A 21,362-nucleotide genomic window follows, 5' to 3' on the forward strand; every position below is an offset into this window, starting at 1 on the left:
CATTAGCATGTTTAGTCCAGTTCTTTGTAGCTTCATAGTGTGAAACAGATGCAGCGGATTAGTGAATAATACCTGTATTATTGTAAACCTGTGCTCACGTCAACTGAACACAAAGTATTATTGTTTATATCATCATGTTTTGAACCTAGCCTAATTTCTAACCTATTGTACTAGTTGGTAACAAATTAGGCTAGTGCTATTCAAAGATAAAATGGTCATCTAGAGTCTATAGTCACTATATGTTATGAATAACAGCCCTCTGGATGCTTAATTGTGCTGAACACAAACTACATGCAACTCATGTTTCCTGTGTCCTCTCTTCTTCCAGAGATGGGAACAGTATGGAGGTGCAGGTTGACATTGAATCCAAACCTGGCAAACTACGGCATCACAGCGGCAGCAGCAGCATTGATGACGGCAGCCACGTTGGTCGCTGCGGCTGGACCTGTCCCTCTAATGGCTGCACCTCTGCAGAGGGCAAAGGAACCTCCACTAAGTGGGCCAAAGAGGCCTCCTGCTCCTCCTCCTCCAGCTCGGGGGGCAAGAAGAGCAAAGGCAAGCTGCGGAAGAAAGGGGGAGGAGGCACAAAGATCAATGAGACACGGGAGGACATGGATGCTCAGCTGCTGGAGCAGCGCAGCACCAACTCCTCAGAGTTCGACTCTCCTTCGCTGAGCGGCAGCCTGCCATCAGTGGCCGACTCCCACTCCAGCCACTTCTCTGAGTTCAGCTGCTCCGACCTGGAGAGCATGAAGACCTCGTGTAGCCACGGCTCCAGCGGTGGCGACTACCACACGCGCTTTGCCACAGTCAGCCCCCTGCCTGAAGTGGAGAACGACCGCCTGGAGACCTGCCCCACTTCTTCATCCTCCTCCCAGGGACAGAGTGCTGTGGCCACCCCCAACTCCCCCACCTCCACCACGTCCTCCCTGGGTCACAGCACAGAGCTCCCCCCTCTCTGCTTCATAGCAGAGGAGAATGTCAACCTGGTGTGCCCCACTGAGCCGGACTCTCACAGCAACACCGGAGAGATGTTGAAGGAAACCAACAACAACAACACCCAGCATCATCAACCACAACAGCCAGCCCAGACGCAGCATCAGCCCAAGAACTCCTGTATACAGACTGATATTTAAAATCTCAATACCATAAGTGCTGCACACACATTGTTTCAACATCCTTTTCCTCCACTAACATAACAATCCTAGCTTAAAGTTTAACCTGCATTTTCTGTTATTCCCTTGTAAAGGGGACATGTTACTTTTGGATTGGACATCCTCTGTTGAAAAGCAGCCACTGAGTGAAGTATTAAAAAAGGCTTCTGCAGTGCAGCCGCGTGAGAAATTTTAAGGTTATGAATGCTGATGTTTCTCCCTGTGCTGACACATTTTTGTCACTCGCTGGCCACCTGTAACAGAAGGCAACCCACTGACTCGGGTGTGTCAGATTTATCTGTGTAGACTAAAGTAAAACCACTGTGCCAGTTTTGCTAGTATTTGATTTTGGCCGTACTGTCTGGATGCAACACAATAAGAGAAGTTAACCAAGCAGGGACAAGGCAATACAACTTATTTTTATTTTCCCCAACACGTATTAGTTAACAGAGGGAACCTGGGAGTTCTCATCTGTATTTATTATTAGACTGGTTGTTTTTTGTCATGGATCTGTGTTTGAAATTAAATTGTAGAAGACCAAGGCCTGGGCTCAATGTCCTGAATCATTTTAGCTCTAAAGCTGACTTAAAAACAACTGAGATTGTTTTTAAATGGATGCACACACAGCTATTGTCCCATTGTGGGCGATGGTGCTTTATGGTTTTTTAGCAGCTCGCTAAGAAACGATTTGAGACCTGTAGCCAAATTCAGTGCATGTTCTAGCACTAAGGTGACTCAGGAAGCCTGGGCCTCATCTTGCTCTGTGGAAAGTTTGTAATGATATATGTTGAGGGTGTGGGTGGGGGCTATTTCTTGATTTGACAAAAGGTCTCTGGAAGGCCGTAGATGTTGAGATAATGCTTAAAGTCATTATAATAACATTAACCAATGGGTTGGTCAATTCTGTGAAATTGTACAAAGAAACTTTTTGTCCTGTTGAAAGGTGATTTATTCAGGCTGATGGTTTCGCCTCACTGAGTAAGAGAGAGCTTTGATATCTTTCTTTGTTAACTCATGGTGCCTTCAAGAAGCTGTTTGTGTTCCGTTTATCTCCACCGTGTCTTCTAGATTCCAACCAACAACCACAACAACTCATTGCAGAATGTCTGACTGTGTAGGAGGGATGCTCCTATGATAGATCTGGTAAATGAAGACTTTTCAATTGCCTACCAAAGACAGCACTCAGGCTCTTGTTAAATCTTAAACCTTTGACTTGTCAGCTGTAGATGCAGTATTGTGCATCCTTTTGAAACCACAGGGATGAATGATATGATCCGAAATTATACAGACACACAGACTGCTGTTTTTGTACATGCTTCACAAATGCTACGCAAATAACCAGGGCTGTACAACGGCCCGAGGCACCTGCACTGTTACCTGTATTTCCTATGACATTGATGTTTTGCAATGCACAAAGGTTAATGGGGATGCAGAGGTTGGTTAATGGTTACCTTCCTTATTGATTTGTCCTGTGAGTTCCTGTTTGTGTTGCCAATCGGTGCTGCTGAGCAGACTTGAAGTTAAGTTCTTCTTTATTTCAGAGTGTTTGCTTAAGCCTGTGTTTACCGCTCCGTGGTCTGCTTTACTGGGGGCCACCGAGTCAGCTCAGGTGAACCTCAACCATTGAGTGGTATCCTGACCCAGGTCTGTTACAGAATGAACTCTTTGGTTCGGTGGATTCGGCTTCTGCTGCACTCCTTCCCTGCATTACAGAAAAGCAGTTTTGTTCTTCCCCCTTAGTTCGGTTTCTCATTCTTCACCCAAATTCCAGTTTCTCAATCCTAAATTGAACACTAGTGCCAGATATAATTTGTAATTTGTGCAGAATTGCATAAGGTATTTGTATATTTGTTTGGTAATTTGCTTTACTATATGCGTGTAAATGCATATCAAAAAAATAAAAACAACTATATATGAAATGTTTACGGTTTCCAAATTTTTAAGTTAACAAAAGTACTGTAAATACACAAAGTGGACCTATTATGATCATTTAAAACTTCATATTTTTACTATTAGACTCTGTTAAGAGAAGTTTTGCATTATTCACTGTTCAAAATGAATAAATGGCCTGTATTTGTATAGCGCTTTACTAGTCCCTAAGGACCCCAAAGCGCTTTACACAACCAGTCATCCACCCATTCACACACACATTCACACACTAGCAATGGCAAGCTACATTGTAGCCACAGCCACCCAATAATCCTTAGCTGTTATATTGGGCCTTGCTATGGCAAACACCATTATTACAACGTATGTAAGACACAAAAACATCATGTCACTCCATCTTTAGTGTCTCTTCTGAAACTTTCCGTTACTTGTTATGAGCTAAAGAAGGAAAAAAACCATGTTTCCCAGTTTATTGAATAGCCCTCTGTGAATAGAATACACAATTTTTACAAATCTACTGACACAATGTTAAAAGCCACTGTTAAGAGAAGCTGTGGAAAATGCAGAATTATTCCCTCCTTCCCCCAAATTTACATCCTTATGCTAAATTTTACATTCATGTAGATTTAATGAAACATGAGAAAACAAAAAGTTTGGATTCAGGCAGTCTTTAGATTCACAATACAGAAAGATTGATATTTATTACTTATAACATGGACAGAATGACTTTAAATAGCAAATAAATTACACATTTAAAACAGTTCTGCGTTTGGAGCCAAGTGAATATATGTGTGTGATAAATCCAAGTCATTAAAGAAATTTATTAAAGCTACAGAATGATATAAATAGACTTTTTCTTTACGAGTACCGATATGCTCACCACACTAAGTCGACCCCTAGACTGAAATCCAAGGCACACATCTTATAAAGATGCTGCTTCTCTCCAGTGTGCTGCCATCTGCTGTGAAGCTGATGGTGCAGGTAAACAGGCTCAACGGCACAATGTCATTTCACATGGTGAAGACAGAGACTTGCCTTTTATGAATGGAATCAATACAGGAACACAGAGCTACAAATTTGCATAGATGACTTAAAGGAGAGCAAGAATTTTTTTTTGCTACAACATTGTAAGTTCTGTTACACTCACATGAACAGCAGTGAGACATGCAGGTCTCTTTCACCCATTAAGATAACACCATACATGTGGTCATATTAAAATAGTTACTTAAGATGCAGCAAAGACGCACTTTTAAACTTGGAAGGAAATTAGCTTTTTGTTTGTTTATATTTAACATGCACTGAATAGTTTTTGGTATGTGACAGCTGGTCTTTTATAAAATGATTTCAGAAAGCGACTGGGCTCAAAGAGCAGATCAGCTCGATGAAGCCTGTCCTAAGCAAAAGCTACTGCCTGGAGTGAGGAAACACCTGCCTGCTGTGTTACACAACAGCACATTGGACCTCGTTTATTAATACACTACGGTGAAAGGTCCACTGAGTCCCACTGTTGTACAATGCAAATGGTGCATGGTGTGTACAAAAGTAAAACTGCATAGCAAAATGTTCTGGAGAGAAAAATAGATTTTTTTTTTTTATATCGTCACAGACATTACAGACCAGTAGAGTGAATCAACTCGGTTCCATTGTATTGCTCATTCTGCAGCTTCCTGCCTTTGTGTACTCAGTTCTTGTGCAGTGTTTTGCATAGATCCAAGAGCAGTGGTGGAGCAGCTGATGCAGAGAGGGGAGGGTCAGATATATTTGTTGGCCAGGTTCTGAACATCGTTCTTAGTGAACTGTGTGCTCTGCACGGCTGAGAGATCCTCAAACAGCTGAGTCATGTGGTGACGCTCTTCCTTCTCCAGCAGCATTAGTACAACCTGCAAACAGTGCGTCAGCGTTTATCACCACACAGACCGCTTGATTGCAAAATCTTACAAACAAACTTTAGCTTTTCAGACCATATTTGCATGCTAATCTTACCGAGAACCTGTCAGCAGTGTGCAGATGGTTGAGGTGTTGGTAGACCAGATAAGGGTCTTTCTCCAGTAGGTGTGAGTGCAGGGCCTGCATGATGAAGCTGATGGTGTGTCCATCAAGCTGGGTGCTCAGGAACTGGGGAAGCATCTCTGGGGCCGTTGAGGCCAGTAGTTCCGCGCAGGCCACTGTGTTTCCAGAGCTACGAGCCGCATTCAGGGATTGGCCGAATTCATAGGCGCTGGCCGGCTGGAGGTTGATGCTGATGTCTTCTCCTTTGCAGCTGTTTTTGGAGTTAGGGACAGCGGTCACATTCTCGTCATCCTCAACCTGAGGAGGGAGACGGACATGGGTGAAACATTTAAACAGGAAAGACAAAAATGGAAAGCCGGTCTCTGTCAGTGAGTCACAATCTGGGAAATCTGCACCACCTATTGCCTTAATTAGGAATAATTTGTCTGGGATGCAGTGATTGGATCTATAAGCTTCCATCTTTACCTACTGGTGTGCTGAACCTGAAGAAAAGGAAAACAAGAGCTTCATAACAATCTGTAGCCTTTTAAACTTGGAGCACAGCCACTTTTCACTCTGGTGTTCCCCTGAAACTGAGACTGAGTTTTGAGACCCAGATAAGCAGCATAAGATGCATGGATACAATTTTACACTTTAGCTTTCTCCGTGTTCTCTTTTGTCTTTTAACAATAAACTGAAAATGGTACATCTAGCCCCACTCAAGCTTTAATTTGGTGCTTTTATTCTTCATTAGATCATTAATAGTAAATGAGGATGGAGCACAAAGACGAACGGTACACAACAGCTGGGAGCGCTGCACTTTATGATCTGTGCTAGGCTAGAATAAAACCAGAGCTGATCAGATTTCACACGGTATCCCAGCAGGTGTCAGGAGTAATCAGCTAAAAACACACAACTATTCAAAGGACACTTGTTGACCATAAGTCATGATTCTTCAGTCCCCATCATTATAATGCCTCTTCTTCCTAACCACACGTGTAGACTCTCTAAAGTCAAAAGTGGATATGTCTGTTGGATGCAATAAGGGGAAAATATTTATTTTCAATGAAAGTGAATAAACTGTACTCACCTCTGTGATGGGGACTGTCTTCCTGGGTTTGTTTGGTGAAGTGCTGGCCAGACTCTGTCTGAGCAGCTTGGTGACCTCCTCCAGCTCCTTCTCAGCCTCCTGCACGTTGGGATCTTGCTGCAGCACTTCCTGCAGGTCCGAGCTGCAAGCCAGGTAGTCCTGATGGAGGGAGACACCGAAAACATACAAAGAGAGCTTTATGTATGAAATATGTGAAAGGGATATTTTACTCCTTAGCCACCCAATAAAAAGAAATCACTCCCTTATGGCATTAGCCATTAAAGTCCAGCTCTATTCACCTTGAGACCTTTATTAGCCATGGCTCGTCTGTAGAAGGCCTTCTTATTGGTTGGCTCCAGTTTCAGTGCTGCATCACAGTCCTGCTTGGCCTCAGCGAACCTCTCCAGCTTCAAGTAGCACAGAGCTCTATAAACACACACACGTCAATTGTGATTTTTATTTTTGTCACTGGCACCTAATCACATTTGACACGTGACTCAGAAGTATCATGAATTTGTGACTCACTGCAAATCAGGTTTTATAATAACAGCTGAAGCCATGCCATCAGCATTAACAGAACAGAACATTTTCCTATGATGATGAGATTTACGATTTACACCTCAGAGATGTGCTTCTGGAGCCCCTTTTCTAAATGAATCTTCATGTTTTTAATTTTTTCAAATGGCTCTCAGCAGCTGTGCACCAATGGCGTATGGATGTTTGCTCTGGTGTGGCTGTACATACAATCTGTTCTCACAGCAGGGCTCCACATGCACATGCAAACACCAACACACAATAGGAAAACATTCACGTCATCAGTTTCTTCTGTGACCTGATCAACACCATCTATGTACTATTGTGTTGTGCACCAATTTACCACCAATACACACTAATTTGGCAGCAGTGACAGGTGGCACGACTGGATAGGATTAAAAACAGAGCTGAAAGCACGGCTGACAAATGACAGCTGGCCGTCGTTAATCGGCCTTTTTTAAATTCAGTTGAACAAATTTTGGGGATTTTCAGGCTGTTTTCCCACATCAAAGTGAACCAGTGGCAGAAGATGTGATGAACAGAGGGGAAACGAGACCGCAGGAACATGTCTGTTCATATTAAGGTGAGAATTAAATGACTAACCTGTTGGTGTAGATAGTGCATTCCTCTGACTTTAGCTTAAGGCATTCTGTGTACTTTCCCAGAGCATCCTGGTATTGGCTCTTCTTCACAAAATCGTTCCCTTCTTGTTTCAAAGCTGAAAAACGGACTTCGGCTTTCCTTTCTAGAAAACAAAACAAAGTGGTGATTGCTAAACATCGCTTACTCACACAGACACGAGGTCCATTCTCCTCCATTTTGACTTCATATATCCACACTGACACTTGCAATACATTTTAACTGACCTCGCTTTTATAAGCCTGTGCTACACAGCTGGAGGGTTTAAGCACTTGAAATTAATGCTGTGCTAGCTGGACATGAGCCACGAGAGTTAAGTCAGCAATCAGTCCCGGTGTGGACCGAGGGCTAATCAATCTGCTGCAGAGTGTCTGCAGAGCGTCTTCAGGGAGGTAAAATTATGCCAGCAGTGCTATTCTTTCATTAGAGTCTAAAAATAGCATAGGTAGAAAAGCCCTGGGAGCAGAGAAACTGCATGGTCAGAGGTGACACGTCCACTTATATAAAAAATAGGCCTTTCAAATTTTCCTCCAGTCACAACAGGAAGACTTTTGTTCCTCCATCGCTGTATCAAGCAGAAGAATGGTTCAAAAACCGAACAAAGGTAGCTATAATGTCAGAAGAAAGAGCTGCTCGAGAAAATGTTTGTTAATGCTGGATGTAGTCAACATTAGATTTTATTCAGTCATCATAACCGCTGTATGTATAAATGTCCCAGCTACTCTCCTCATTGTCCCAGCTCAGCGATCAACACTTCTGACCCTGACTAACTCTGTGTTTCTGGGGACAAACATTAATTAAGCATCGTGACTCTAAAAACAACAGACCTGCATCCCTAGCAGCCTTCTCTGCTCGAGCTTGGAGGACCTCAGCGCTGGGTGGCTCCTCTCTGCGGTGCTGCTGAGCCGACAGAGGCACCAGAGGGATCTCGGGAAGTTTCTCTCTCCACTCTGGCCCGTCTTGCTCGATGAGCAGCCGGGTGATCCTAGAGGAGGACGTGATTCAGTCATTGTTACAGCACACAGATGAGAGACATTGATAAGGCTTACATAGCGTGTTAAAGATGCATCTAATCCACCCTGTTCCACAGTTTAGGGAGTTTATGTCTTATTGTGTAACTTTGTAGATAAATGTGGGGATGAATGATATCTTTGACCCTCTGGTACTCCTGAACACAAACCAGCCAGGTGAGTATTGCGTAACAGAGAAGGGACACACAGTCTGAGAGACATGATTAGCCTCTAGCCGGAGCTACTTTTGACCAGCTAAATCTGTTAGTCTCTAATAAGCCTGTGTGTAATGGTTACCATGATTTGTTTTGATTTAGTCTTCTAAATATGCTATAATTCCATTTCTGGATTTCAATTATAGAACATTTTCAAATTTGGAAAATACAGCAGGTAGATAGAGTAAGAAAATCTCCATGTCTCATCTGTCTTTTTATTTCCTTTGCTGTAACAGCTAAAGATAGTCTGTGTCCACCTTGTTTAAAATAGATGAGAAATGCACTGCCATAGACATGGGTGCTGTAAAATTCAATACTTGCTTTTGAGATGCCAAATGTTAATGAGTCTGTTAGCTGAGGTGAGAGGTGGACATTATACCTGTTGACACTGTCGTGAGCTGCCTGCACGCTCACGTCTATCTGCAGCACAGTTTTGTAATCCACGTAGGCCTTTCGGTAACGCTCCAGGGACTCATAAGCCATGGCACGGCGGAGGAGGGGCTTGAGGGAGAATGGTTGCAGCTCCAGGGCTCTGATTGGAATAAATAGATGCAATGAGACAAGAGCAAAGGATCGAGTCTGGTGCCCCTGCTGTCGATGCTAGGGCAAAGGATGTGTCTGTACATGTTGTTTCTGAGGTAGTGAACAAGTCTAAAGGTGTGATTCAAGTTTTCTATAACCCCATCTTTCTGCAAACACATCAAGTATATTTAAAGGCTTTCATATGGGAGGCTCCCTTAAGTTAGCCCAGTCTGCTGCTTATAAACCACTTCTAAAGAGATTAATTACAATCCCTTACGACACACCCAAGTGCAAATCCCCTCCCACTCATAAATGATCTGAGATCCTCTGCTGAGACTGGTATATGATGACGCTGTCTGCAGAAATTTGTAGCAGTTTGATCTTTAAGATGAAGCACAAGGACAAGCGTACATTTGCCTTCCACAGCTTTTCACATATCTTGCTGAACACTGGTAGAGTTTTATCAGTTCTCTCACCTTGTGCAATCTTGTATGCAGTCTTGACTGTTGCCATCTTTCAGGTAGCAAGCTGCTCTGTTGGAATATAGAATACAGAGATCTTCTGGACTATCAATCCCTGCATAGAAAATAGAGACCAATATCAGAAATGTAATACACAGCTTGGAAATAGCACGCATAGTTCTGCAGTTATCTTGGGGGTGGAATACAGAATATCTGCAAAGACATCATGAACTCAAAGTTTGAATCGTGTACTTATTGTCTAAAACAGACTGTTTAATGTGCTCTCTGAGCAGCTATAGAAGCGCTGTAGAACGTACAGAGCTCCTGTCATGATGAAATAAAGAAACTTCAGTTATTGGAAGATACTGAGCTATCATTTCTTTTCTTTCAGATTTATGAATACAAAGTGACAGACACGCATACACACACATGTTAAATGTTTTACTAGCTTTTATCTGCAGGTTAAAAGCTAGTATATGTGTAATATGTGTAATATATATATATATATATATATATATATATATATATATATATATATATATATATATATATATGGGTCAAAATGGGAGATGCCCCCAAGGGTGGTGGAGAATGACCGAGCTAAGATCCTGTGGGACTTCCAGATACAGACGGACAAAATGGTGGTGGCTAACCAACCGGACATAGTGGTGGTAGACAAACAGAAGAAGACGGCCGTAGTGATCGATGTAGCGGTTCCGAATGACAGCAACATCAGGAAGAAGGAACACGAGAAGCTGGAGAAATACCAAGGGCTCAGAGAAGAGCTCGAGAGGATGTGGAGGGTGAAGGTAATGGTGGTCCCCGTGGTAATCGGAGCACTAGGTGCGGTGACTCCCAAGCTAGGCGAGTGGCTCCAGCAGATCCCGGGAAAAACATCGGAGATCTCTGTCCAGAAGAGCGCAGTCCTGGGAACAGCTAAGATACTGCGCAGGACCCTCAAGCTCCCAGGCCTCTGGTAGAGGACCCGAGCTTGAAGGATAAACCGCCCGCAGGGGCGTGCTGGGTGTGTGTGTGTGTGTATATATATATATATATATATATATATATATATATATATATATATATATATATATATATATATATATATATATATATATATATATATATATATATATAGACATTTCCCTTTGAGATTTTGACAACTGACTCGTGCAAAGTCCGCACGCTGTTTCTCTCCACCTGCCTTAACTTAACAGTGTTTTCTTCACTATCACAGAGTTAAGCAAATCACACAGGTCTACGGTGCATGTTTCAAACACAGCAACATTATCCTGCTACACTAAACACATTCATGTCAGTGTGCTGCCTCATCAGATGAAAACAGATTATGGATGATGACACAGCGTGGCAGTGATGATGATGTCTTAGCAACTGAGAGCACTTAGCGAGGTTATTGTGACAGTAGATCATATAAACTACAGCAACTGTGTGCATACCACAACTACGAGACCTGTCAAAGTATCTTGAATGTCTCGTTCAGTTTCATTTCTACTGAAAAGAACCTTTTTCACAGATTGGAAAAAATTCTGCATGTGTAGATTAGGTCACATCTGTTGTGCTTCCCACAGTAATCCAGATAGATGATGCCCAGCGACTTTCACAGTCTTAACTGAGTATATTATGGCTGTCCACAGAAAGAGACACAAGGCCATATATTTAATGGAGAGTGAGCAGAGGTTTCTCTTCCTCCATCAACTGCTCGTCGTCTCACTCTCTGTGAGAATTATTGCTGCAGTCCTACAAATTCAATTTCACAGTGAGTGGTTAGAGGTCATGTGACTTGGACAGACCTGAGCTGAGAGGCTTAGCACCAGACTAAAACAGCAACACTGTCTGCGTACAGCCACAGTCCATCATCCCAGGGATAAGTCACTAAATATTAACATCGTAATGGATCTTACTAAAATTTTGAATACTGCAAATAAACTGTTCACACAAAAATGTGAAGTCTGAGACTGAGAATTTGAAATTGTTTATGAGGAATTATTTCCATAGGGAAAATGATTTGTATTGCTATCCTGTTTTCATGTGTAAGTCTCTGCAGTGTGTTAAAGTGACAAAAATAAAGACAAGCACTGACATTATAGCTACGACCCTATGACCTTTGATTTAAAGTTAAATTAAAGTATGACACCATAGAAAGCTGTTATTAAAATATGATGATGAATAAACAGCTGAGAAAACAGTCGATCAGTTCTGATTCATTTGTCAGCTCATAACACACTGATATGAGTAAAAATGTTATGATTAGTGACACGGTGGCACACAGGTAACTTCTAACCAGCAACCTCACTGTATAAAACTAATTAAATAGTTTTTTCTTAATATTCTAAAATATTACAAACACGATCAACAGTGAGTGCCCCTGAGGCTTACCTGAATCTGTATAGCCCTGAATGGCTTGTGAGTATTTCTCCAGTGCATCGGCAAACTGTCCATTTCTAAACAGCAGGTTTCCTTCGTTCTTTAGCCGGGCCAGGGGTGGGGGCAGGGCCCCACATGGGGCATCAAGGTTGACAGTTTCTCCAGCATTTCCTCCAACTGGAGTTGCCTTACCGCTGCCGCTCTGATCACCCTGAACCGAAGCTGTCGAGCCTCTCTTGCTTGATCCATTGGCTATCTTTTCCTGCGGGACTTTGTACTTGTCTGAGCTGCCTCTGTTCCTCCTGTGTTCATGGTGGGAGCTGTTGGACTCGGCGTGTGGACCCCCGTCCCCTCTGCCGTGGGGCTTTTTATGAGCGTTTCCCATGTCTCCCCTTTCGACAGGAGTAGCTGATCTCTCCTCCCCTCCCACGGGCTGGCTAGGTTGAACCAGACAAGCTGGAAGGGAGAGGGAGGGAGGGGAGAAGCAGAGGGAGAGAGACAGAGAAGGGGAAGTCACACCCACAGGAAAGAGTCAGCAGTTACATCATAGTGTGGGAGGAGAGGAGCACATGACACGGAGCCACTTCAAACAGGGAGTTCCAGGAAGTAGAGATACCAAACAGTGACTTATGAAAGGGCTGTGTGGGGGTAGGGCAGAAAACACATGCATGCACTGTTCCTTCACCCAGAGAGACAAGAGGGGAATTTCCTCTATCTATAGGACAGCAGACAGAAGGGGATGTGACTAAAGCACTACTATTACCGGCAATGTTGGAGCTTCCTAACATGCTCTGTATAAATCGTGACTGTATTAGAGGGCAAATCCTTCAACTTCTAAATCCAGCACAGCTATAAAGACACAAAAAACTTTCTGCTATAAAGTTAAAATTTAACACCTCATTCAAGTTACATAAATTAGAGTAGCAATAGATTTGAGTCCAGTTAAGTCAGTGGAATGACTTAACTTGTTACTTTTCATTAAATGAGAATATAGATAAAAATATATCTCCAGTAAGGGAAAACTCTCATCTGGGAAATGTGTACCACAGTCTACTGGTTTACCTCATTCACTTCCTGCTAGTCTTGCTAGCTAATATGAAATCAACAGTGAAATAAAAACATGTCAAATAAAGGATCAATGCACACTTTTAACAAAAATCTAAGTTTCCTCTGAACTCATAACTTACCTAAGCTTGACTATAACTGAAAAACGATTTCACTGCATGTTAAATAGAGAGTAAGCAACATTTAAATCAGTTGCGGTTTGATTGATTTTTGGATGCAAATGGTTATCATAAATGGCCATTAGCGCCGTTATAGTCTCTATGTCTGTGTTTAAGGATATTGATTGTTTTTAGTAGTTCAAACAATCACCAGTTTTATGAGCTTTGTTGTCACTGTCAGTCTGGTTATCCGCCTCTTCTATCTCTTGGATGAGGATTTTTTTGCCCTTGCGTTGCTTCTCTTGTTGGCATTCCTCCATCTTCTTCTCAATTTGAGACAAAAGTTGCTAAAACACAAACAATTCATCCATTAGAACATCTCATGTTTTGTTTGTCACAACTATTCATATCACAATCTATGCTAGATTACTTAGTTGTAGTGACTGGTGTATGTATAACTACAAAAAGGAACATTTTCTTCCCATTTACACCTAAATTATACTCAAATAAATAGAAACAGAAGTTAAACAATGCAATTAAAGGGGACGGGTAAACACAGCACATCCTGAGCTGTTCCACTGATACAGATCTGTTAAAAAAGCCACATCATCCTCTATTTATGGTAATGACATAAATACATGAAAGACTTCCAGTGATAGACTCACTAAATCACTCAACTTTCACAAATACAGTGACACCTAGTGGATGAAAGGTAGACTGGCGCATGATGAACATGCCTCAGTACCATCACCTACAGTTGCAGGGGTGTTCTGTGGCTCTTCCCTGAGCACCGTCCTCAGGTCTTCAGTGGCCATGTGGAAGTTGCCCATATGATTATAAACAACAGCACGACGAAGCAGGGCTAACGGAAAGAAGTGCATTACAATATGTAGCACATACACTAATGCTGCTGTAGCTAAAGTATACCACATCATATAAATACATCTAAAAGTGCAGGTGTATTTATTCTGGAAGCATTATTGTGTTAGAAATTATAGAAATAACATTAACACACCTTTCAGATTGCCCGGTTCTAGCTCGAGCACACTCAGGCAGTCTTTCAGGGCATTGTGCCAGTGCTCGAGCTTGATCTCTGCCTGGGCTCTGTTGTTGTATGCAGCCACAGTTGTTATAATGGAAAGGCTCCTGTAATGGAATAAACAATAAAGCAAACCTCTATTTACAGTGAGATTATTGCACAAACACTTACTACTACAGCTACAATGAAAGATGACAGTCTACTACTTACAATATATACCAAGCAAAATGATAAAAAGCCCTTTAAGAGGTGCTAAGTGCTTTCTGCAATGAATGAGTTGTTTAAAGAACCTGACCTGGAATAGTATGTGACCGCCTCCTCATAATCCTTTGCTCTAAAAGCTTCATTGCCTTTGTCCTTTTCACGATTTGCCAGGAAGAGCTTCTCCTGTTGTGACAGCACTGGATGGATCACAGGGGAAACCTTACATGTTACACAAAAATGCCAACACACCTGATGTACGTTGTATGCTTAATAATTACTGCAAAAGAACACTTTCTATCCACAATAGATTACATGAAGTGTCCACTTGAGTCTTGATTTTAGGATGTCCTGAGTTTATAATTGCAGGTGGATCAGTTTTGTCCACATCCTCCTCTATTTTCTCACATTCTTTTTCCACATCGAACCTGGAAAGAAGGTGTAAAATATACACTTAAAGGTCAAGTTTTTAAACTGTGGATCACTGTAATGGAAGCAGTTTAGCTTTAAAGCCCTTTTACAAAGTAAAAAGACTTGGGAAGCTTTTATGCACAGAGAATTCAGCTGCTGCAACAGTGGGGTCTTTCTTCTGAATATAATAGACAAATGTGGAGACAGCATGACTCACTTGTCCCATTCTCGGTAATCACGTGGTAGGGCGCATTTTGAGGGTTTCTTTCTTTCTTGTGGAACTGTTTTCTATCATGAGAAAAAACTCTGTTTGAATATTTGTCTTCTATACATATATGTAACTGGTTATGTACTGTATATGCCTTGATTTTTTTTACCTGGCTCAGAGGAACGAAGCAATTGAAACCTCTTACAGGTGGCATATTTTCTTTCACTAGATCATCAAATACTGACTGGTGTTTCAGGGTTGTTTCAGTCTTTTTGGTTTCTTCTTGCCATCTCTGAGCAAAGTATTTAGAGAAACAGCCATGTGAGAACAAAGTAAACAGGATTTATTTATTTTTTTAAAAGAAAGAAAAAAATGTGTACCATACTTTCAATTCATCCTCAATTTGGTTCCACTCATCTTTAGAGAGGCTGGCTGCTGTGGCTACAGGCATTTCCTTCCTAAGAGCTCGGCTCTTAGGGTCCAGTTTCTCCAGGTGACTCTCACAGAACTTGATCAGGTGAGGATAAATGCCCTCTTCGCCAGACCTTTAACCAAACAAAAAAGAAAAATAAGGAATAGCTTTTTTTGCAATATTTTTCATTCACATTTGCCAGCCTGTATTTTGTTATGACATGCACTATTATCCCTCTGCAACTGATGACAAGTGTTACGTAATCTATTTGCAATATAGCACATACATCTTACCATCTCAGTGGAGAGTGAGTGAAACTTGACATGATGATGAGTTTATAACCTTCATAAAGAAAAACCTCACCAACACTATAAAGGGACTGGACTGACTGATTGCTTTATTTTGAGCATGTAAATATAAATACGATTAAAAAAAGCAGCAAAAGTCCATTGAACACAGGTAAAGGAAGAAAAGGGACAGTGAGTTTCCTCCAACAACACTATATCGCTCAACAGACAGTTACCTCAGTGTTCTCAGGATCTTCTCGAGGTATCTCACATCTTTACATTTTTCAATGTAATCGTAGTCCAGGTGCTCCACAGGAACCTTGCCCCTGTAGTCCACAGTGGTGGAGTGACTCTGAAGGGATAAAACTGCGTCTTCACTCATTTCTGGAAAGAATTTACACAGTCAATGTGTCAAAAAGTGTTCCATAAAAGGGAGACATGGCAGTTCTGCATTATATTTGTATAACTTACCAGCTTTTTAGCTAGCTACCTTAACTTTACTGGTAATTTTAATAGTTCGTCAGAAACAGCTAGGTTCTATAATTAGGGATGTAACATTCGGGAAAGGCAGACTTATCTCTTAAGTGTCTCTTGAGTAATTAATGCAAGATCACATTAATGTTAATAATGTTAAGCAAAACTAGTTTACCTGCTCCCGTTTGGCTGAACGCTCATCGACAATGTGGTGTGTATTGCTATGGTAACCACACACGGACGGAAGGCCGGTAGCGCCGAGAGGAAGCACGTGACACAGCCAACAGAGGGCTCCAAATTTGAAAACGTGGCTGGTGAACATGAGAAAACAGGAACAACAGCGGGGGGACAGCTGAGGCCTGAGGAAACAACATCGCCTACAGAGGCCACGGCTTTTTGGAATAGCCCCGTTTTAACTTCAGGTAGGTATTTGTTAAATATTAAGCGCGTTTATTCCCGAAGAAGATTATTTTGTCGAGCTTAAGGTACAGGTGCGTGGAATTCACCGACATTACCTCGTACTGGTTCTAGTTTCAGGAGGCTAACAACGTTATGTTAGTAAACGTGGATGGCAGACAAAAATGTCAGCTACATTTTTTTTTCTTTAATTATAACTCGGTGTTTGACAGGTGTTTTACGAGGCCCACAGTTTTTTTTTTTGTTTGTTTGTTTGTTTTTTAATGGCAATCATTTTTGCATGGCATTTCAGGCTTAACACAGGTGTAACTGATTAGTCATTCACTGTGCCATTCCGGGTCCCCTTCAGTCACATTAACAGGAGGCTATTTCAGCTTTGACGGAGCATCACTGCTTTTAATTCTGGAACCGGTTTTTATCCTGTCATGTCTTGTTAAAATGGCTGCTCTGACCCTCTGAACTAGCATAGAGGGTGAAATTACACTGTAAAATGCGCACGCACGAAACGTCGTCGGGTTTTTGTTTTGTTTTGCTTTTGGATGAATTTTACTAATATCAGTTTTGCGTGTGTTTACCAAATAATTTTGCCTTGTCATATTTCTTCAGACGGAATTAAGTGTGAAAATAACGAGGAGTAAAATGATGTTAAAGGTGGTGTATACTGTCAGTCGGGCTCTGTCGGTGTCTTTTGGCGGTTATGGAGCTCTTTAAAGCGGCATCAGAGAGGGCACGAGACGGGGGGATTTAAATCGGCAGCAGCACGCGCTCTCATAGCAACGCGGATGAAACAGCTGAGAAGGATCAGAGATAAATCAGCTGTCTGTTGCTTTCTGATATACAAACTGCTACTTTTATACACTGAAAACCACCGTAAGATTCGGGAGATAACTTTTATTTTACTGTAAGTCAGTCCAGCATGAGACGCCTTTTAAAAATATAGTTTTTAAAAGTATTTAAGCTAGCGTTGTATGTGTTTACGGTCTCTTTAAGTTCATATTTGCTGTGCTGAAGTAGTTCTGTTTATTATATTCTGTTTCACTCCAGGTGACTTGTAATCCCCTGGAGGCCAGGCTAAGGTTTGTTGGCGCACTCAGGAGGAAGATGCAGTGCACTCCTGAATCTAGTCTTTATCTTGATGGCTCTAAAGGGCAGCACTGCTACGATGACTGCTCTGACAGTGGATACTCAGGTTTTTTCCAGAGCCCACACAGCACCAGTGGAGCTGATTCATGTAGGTCTTTGTCTCCGGTGGAACTGGATGAAACGCCCAAAGAGAACCTCCGGGTTTCTGTCACGCCAAAGAAGATCCGAGAACAAGTCAGATTTTTGGGCAGAGACTCCAGGAAGGTTTCAGCTGTAAGCTGGTGTGAAACTCCTAAAATATGCAAAAGGAATACCTCGCTGCGACAGAGACTTCTACTGTGTAAACCCACTGTAGATGTCAAAAATGACAACACAAGATCACCGTGCACCAGAGGGATTGAATCCCCTGTCAGTGGGTCTGAACCCTATTTGAATACATCATTTGACTCTGTAGACACTGAGATGGGGGCATCAAGCACTTTAAAAGTGGACCAGGACCTGCCACTATCAGGCAGGAAGCGCCGTGTTCTGTTCACACAGGTGAGGACCTCAACTCTTGAAGATGGCAAGCATAACTGTTGTCACCTTCCCAGTTTTGAGAAAGAAGCCTCACTCACAGATCTAGACATGAGTGAACACATTTTTGCATCTGGTCAATGTAATGTCAAGACTCCAGGCTTCAACGAATTCCTGCCCATCTCTAAAGAAAACTCTCAGTCACCACTGGGCAGCATGACAGATAATCTATATAATGGCTCAAGTGTCTTGTGCACACCATCATCTGCACATACACCCAGCTATATCAGGTATGTGTTTTATTGACGAAGAAAATAAAACTTTAAAATATTTAAACACAGATTAACTCCTTTCTGACTTTTAAACAGGTCGTTGAGTGAGGACAGCGGTTTCAGCTCAGTGACTCTTGATAAATCGCAAGACTCCACAGTGGACCATGATGGCTCGTTCCAGGAGCTGCTGCTGTCTGCCTCCAAAGGAAACTCTGAAACTCCAAATCCAACAGAGGGAAGGCGCCGCTCCCGTTTGCAGCGTCAGCACAGGCTCTCTACGCTTAAAGAAGGTGGCTCTCAGTCTGAGGAAGACCCAATGGACAGAAAGCATCAACATCCTTATCAATGTTACAGCCATTCTAAAGAGGATGAGGTTTTTGCTGGGGATATCACCCCTCGCAGTGTCCTCTCTGTTAAATGTGGTAATGCCGTGAGCTCTGATCGCTTGGGCTCAGCAAAAAAAGATTATACCACCCCACAAAGAGTGACTAAAACCAAGGCACAAGACATGACCCCTTGTTCTACAGATTTTGGCAATCCAGATATCACACCACTCAGGATGACTCCAGTTAACCTCTCTCTGACTCCAGCGCTGCAGCTGGTTCAAGCTATGTGTCAGCACCATGCCCAGATGTTGGCTGGTCAAAGTCCAAGCCTGAAAGAGCAGCTGAAGTCTGCAGCAGCACTGACCAAGACCCCAAGCACTCTTCGGACCACTATGCCATTGGCAGGGCTGATTGGCAGGAAGATGGGCCTGGAGAAGGTGGACATACTCACAGAGCTGATGAAGAGGAACCTCAGGCACATCCTGGCTGTTATACTTTGCCAGATGGACTCTGAGAGTGTCTATAGGTGATGTTTCCAAATATACATTTTTATTCACACAATGTTTTACAGCGCATATCATCCATGCTTACTTGCCACAGGTTGCAGCTCCTTTCCCATTTGGTCACTGATTAATAAAATCATGACTACATTTTTAATGGAGTAAAGAATAATTCAGAGTCCTGTAGAATGATCGCAAGGTGATTGACGCTGAGCTGAAACATACATGTTGTTATAACAGTGTTTGTTGTATAAACGATGCAATTATTAGTAAAATCAGTGGAGTTTAGCTTGCATTACAAACTTGTGTTGTCTAAAAAGTTTAGTGAGCTGAAAATATTTCTCTCATACTTTGTTGTTTTTCACAGGTGCAGCTGTGTTTGCAAAAGCTGGAATCAAATTCTCCAGCAAGACAAGCTAGCTAGCACAATGAGAAGAAGCCACCTGAGTCAAGTGGAGGCTGCTCTTGAGGTAAGAGCCAGGCTATGGCTAAAGGTCTTATAAGCAGGGCTGCACATAAGTGGTCCGCAGGTGTGCATTTGCTGTCAAAATAAAAGACGTGCACCAGATAAGAAGTTGCAACGCGCGTTTGCGTACATAAGATTTTCTGGAGGAGGACACACATTTGTTTAGAACTCTTAAAAATGTTGAAGAAGCAAACTCCTTTAAGAAATTGCTTTGGTGTTCCTCCACCTCCAAAGAAATGTCAGGAGTCCGAACAGCAAAAGAAGCGCGTATTCTCGGAAAAGTGGTTGCAGGAGGTGAGCTGGCTTCAAACAAATGATGAACGCACAGAGATGTGGTGCAGAATATGCCGTGAAAATCCCACTCTAGCGGACAAAAACTGTGCCTTTTTATATGTATGCAAACGCCCATTTCAGCCTCTTATCTTATTCGCTTCCTATTTTGACAGCGAATGCGCACCTGCGGACCACTTATGTGCACCCCTGCTTATAAGAGTGTTTGTTCAGCTCTGTAGCATTTAGCTTTCTGTGTTTTCAGTTAAACACAACATCTCTGTTATCACAGTCTTTGCTCTGTGGTCATCAGTGCATACGTACATCAAAATGAGTCGGCGTTATCACAATCTCCATCACTGTCACTGAAATGACTCTGAACTTATTTGCTGTCGTCTTATAGCTTGGTGCTGCTGTCCATGTCGCTGATGCAGAGACCAGAGCCATGTTGCTTAAGCGATCAGCTCTGAAGACAGTTCAGGCCCAGTCTAGGACCTCCAGCTACTGCACTCCACAGTCAGGAAGCAGGGCTTTAACGCCACTGCAGCTCAGCGCCTTGCATTCAGACAGCAGCAGCAAACGGGATAAATTTCTGGAGGTAAGTTACAAATCCATTAAACTGCATTTTCTTGAACATGGTACAGTCATGCTTTGAGGCATTTCTCATCAAACATTTATCAAAGTTATTTTAATAACTTCTTTTTCCTCTCAGGTTGCTAAAACCCTCTTCAATGATGAGTGCCTCAAGCCTTGTCCGAGATGTCAGCATCCCGCAAGATGCCATTCAGGCAAAAGAGAGGGAGTGTGCAGCAGAGCTGACTGTGGATTCCAGTTTTGCATGTCATGCTTGTGTACTTCTCACGGCTCTAGAGAGTGCGGTAGTCACTCTGCAGGCCGTCGCAGAAAGGACATACTTCCCGGAAGCGCTCAAAGCAAGCGCAATGTTAAAAGACTATGAACAAATTATTCCTGCTTCATGAAGTCACTTTAATAATATCTATTTTTTGCAAGTTTATAGATGGCAATAAGCAGCGAGGAAACAGATGTGTAGTACGTGCGGTGTCTGTACTCTTCAATGTTTGTTTGTATTTCTTTACTTATCCCATCCTACCCCTTTCCTTTTTTGATATAGTTCTTACTTGTATATTTTTTTTAAATTATGCACTGAAGGAGGTTTTACCAGCAGATAAAAGGATTTCATTTTACTGTTGTATTTTTCTATGCACTGACTGTACAGCATGTTGGGTTTTTTGTTTTGGAGCTATTGAGATTTTCAGCTTTTACAAACATGTTTTCTAGATCGGTTTTAAAATAAACTTGATATATAGTAAAACCTTTTTTTTTTCTTCTTCTTTTCTTCCCCTACCCGTGTGCTGCGTCACATTTGTGAGGATTGTGTATGTCGCTGTAACATGTACAAATCAGTCTTTG

The 21,362-nt window shown here is 42.2% G+C and overlaps 3 protein-coding genes across 4 annotated transcripts in view; 2 read left to right on the top strand and 1 right to left on the bottom strand.

The window, feature by feature from the left end:
• rnf19a (ring finger protein 19A, RBR E3 ubiquitin protein ligase) overlaps nucleotides 1–3,073 on the top strand; it is a 35,615-nt gene extending 32,542 nt beyond the window's left edge. The window contains exon 10 of the mRNA XM_026185730.2: nucleotides 329–3,073. Within this exon, the coding sequence (XP_026041515.2) occupies nucleotides 329–1,136 (808 nt within the window). The 3' untranslated portion in view covers nucleotides 1,137–3,073. The remainder of the gene's footprint in view (nucleotides 1–328) is intronic.
• Nucleotides 3,074–3,497: 424 nt separating this feature from the next.
• spag1b (sperm associated antigen 1b) lies at nucleotides 3,498–16,395 on the bottom strand. The gene is made up of 19 exons (XM_026185728.2): nucleotides 16,257–16,395; nucleotides 15,844–15,991; nucleotides 15,294–15,453; nucleotides 15,078–15,200; nucleotides 14,918–14,988; nucleotides 14,605–14,717; nucleotides 14,384–14,489; nucleotides 14,065–14,195; nucleotides 13,805–13,911; nucleotides 13,261–13,396; nucleotides 11,899–12,342; nucleotides 9,517–9,616; nucleotides 8,898–9,050; nucleotides 8,121–8,278; nucleotides 7,258–7,399; nucleotides 6,420–6,546; nucleotides 6,121–6,279; nucleotides 5,025–5,348; nucleotides 3,498–4,921 (listed from the first exon to the last, which is right to left on the bottom strand). Exons 2-19 carry the CDS (start codon nucleotides 15,987–15,989, stop codon nucleotides 4,793–4,795), a joined length of 2,829 nt encoding a protein of 942 aa, XP_026041513.2. The 5' UTR covers nucleotides 15,990–15,991; nucleotides 16,257–16,395; the 3' UTR covers nucleotides 3,498–4,792.
• fbxo43 (F-box protein 43) lies at nucleotides 16,346–21,264 on the top strand. 2 transcript variants are annotated; one of them, XM_026185731.2, is made up of 6 exons: nucleotides 16,346–16,503; nucleotides 17,543–18,387; nucleotides 18,466–19,221; nucleotides 19,563–19,665; nucleotides 20,335–20,529; nucleotides 20,644–21,264. In XM_026185731.2, the coding sequence occupies exons 2-6, from the start codon at nucleotides 17,600–17,602 to the stop codon at nucleotides 20,887–20,889; spliced, it is 2,088 nt and encodes a 695-aa protein (XP_026041516.1). In that variant the 5' UTR covers nucleotides 16,346–16,503; nucleotides 17,543–17,599; the 3' UTR covers nucleotides 20,890–21,264. The 2 variants fall into 2 exon arrangements, with proteins under 2 accessions (XP_026041516.1, XP_026041517.1); XM_026185732.2 differs by lacking the exon at nucleotides 16,346–16,503 and adding an exon at nucleotides 16,556–17,399.
• Nucleotides 21,265–21,362: the final 98 nt, after the last annotated feature.

The sequence above is a fragment of the Astatotilapia calliptera genome, chromosome 11 (genome assembly GCF_964374335.1).
Source record: "Astatotilapia calliptera chromosome 11, fAstCal68.1, whole genome shotgun sequence".
In the NCBI taxonomy this organism is placed as follows: Eukaryota; Metazoa; Chordata; class Actinopteri; order Cichliformes; family Cichlidae; genus Astatotilapia; species Astatotilapia calliptera.

Bases quoted from the DNA above. Each gene is read 5' to 3' on its own strand.
- spag1b (XM_026185728.2), bottom strand. From the start codon at position 15,989: ATGAGTGAAGACGCAGTTTTATCCCTTCAGAGTCACTCCACCACTGTG. The intron at 15,201-15,293 runs GTATGGTACACA...TACTTTGCTCAG, and splicing joins AAATTGAGGATGAATTGAAA to AGATGGCAAGAAGAAACCAA. The intron at 5,349-6,120 runs GTGAGTACAGTT...CTCCCTCCTCAG, and splicing joins AGACAGTCCCCATCACAGAG to GTTGAGGATGACGAGAATGT.
- fbxo43 (XM_026185731.2), top strand. From the start codon at position 17,600: ATGCAGTGCACTCCTGAATCTAGTCTTTATCTTGATGGCTCTAAAGGG. The intron at 19,222-19,562 runs GTGATGTTTCCA...TGTTTTTCACAG, and splicing joins GACTCTGAGAGTGTCTATAG to GTGCAGCTGTGTTTGCAAAA. The intron at 20,530-20,643 runs GTAAGTTACAAA...TTTTCCTCTCAG, and splicing joins AACGGGATAAATTTCTGGAG to GTTGCTAAAACCCTCTTCAA.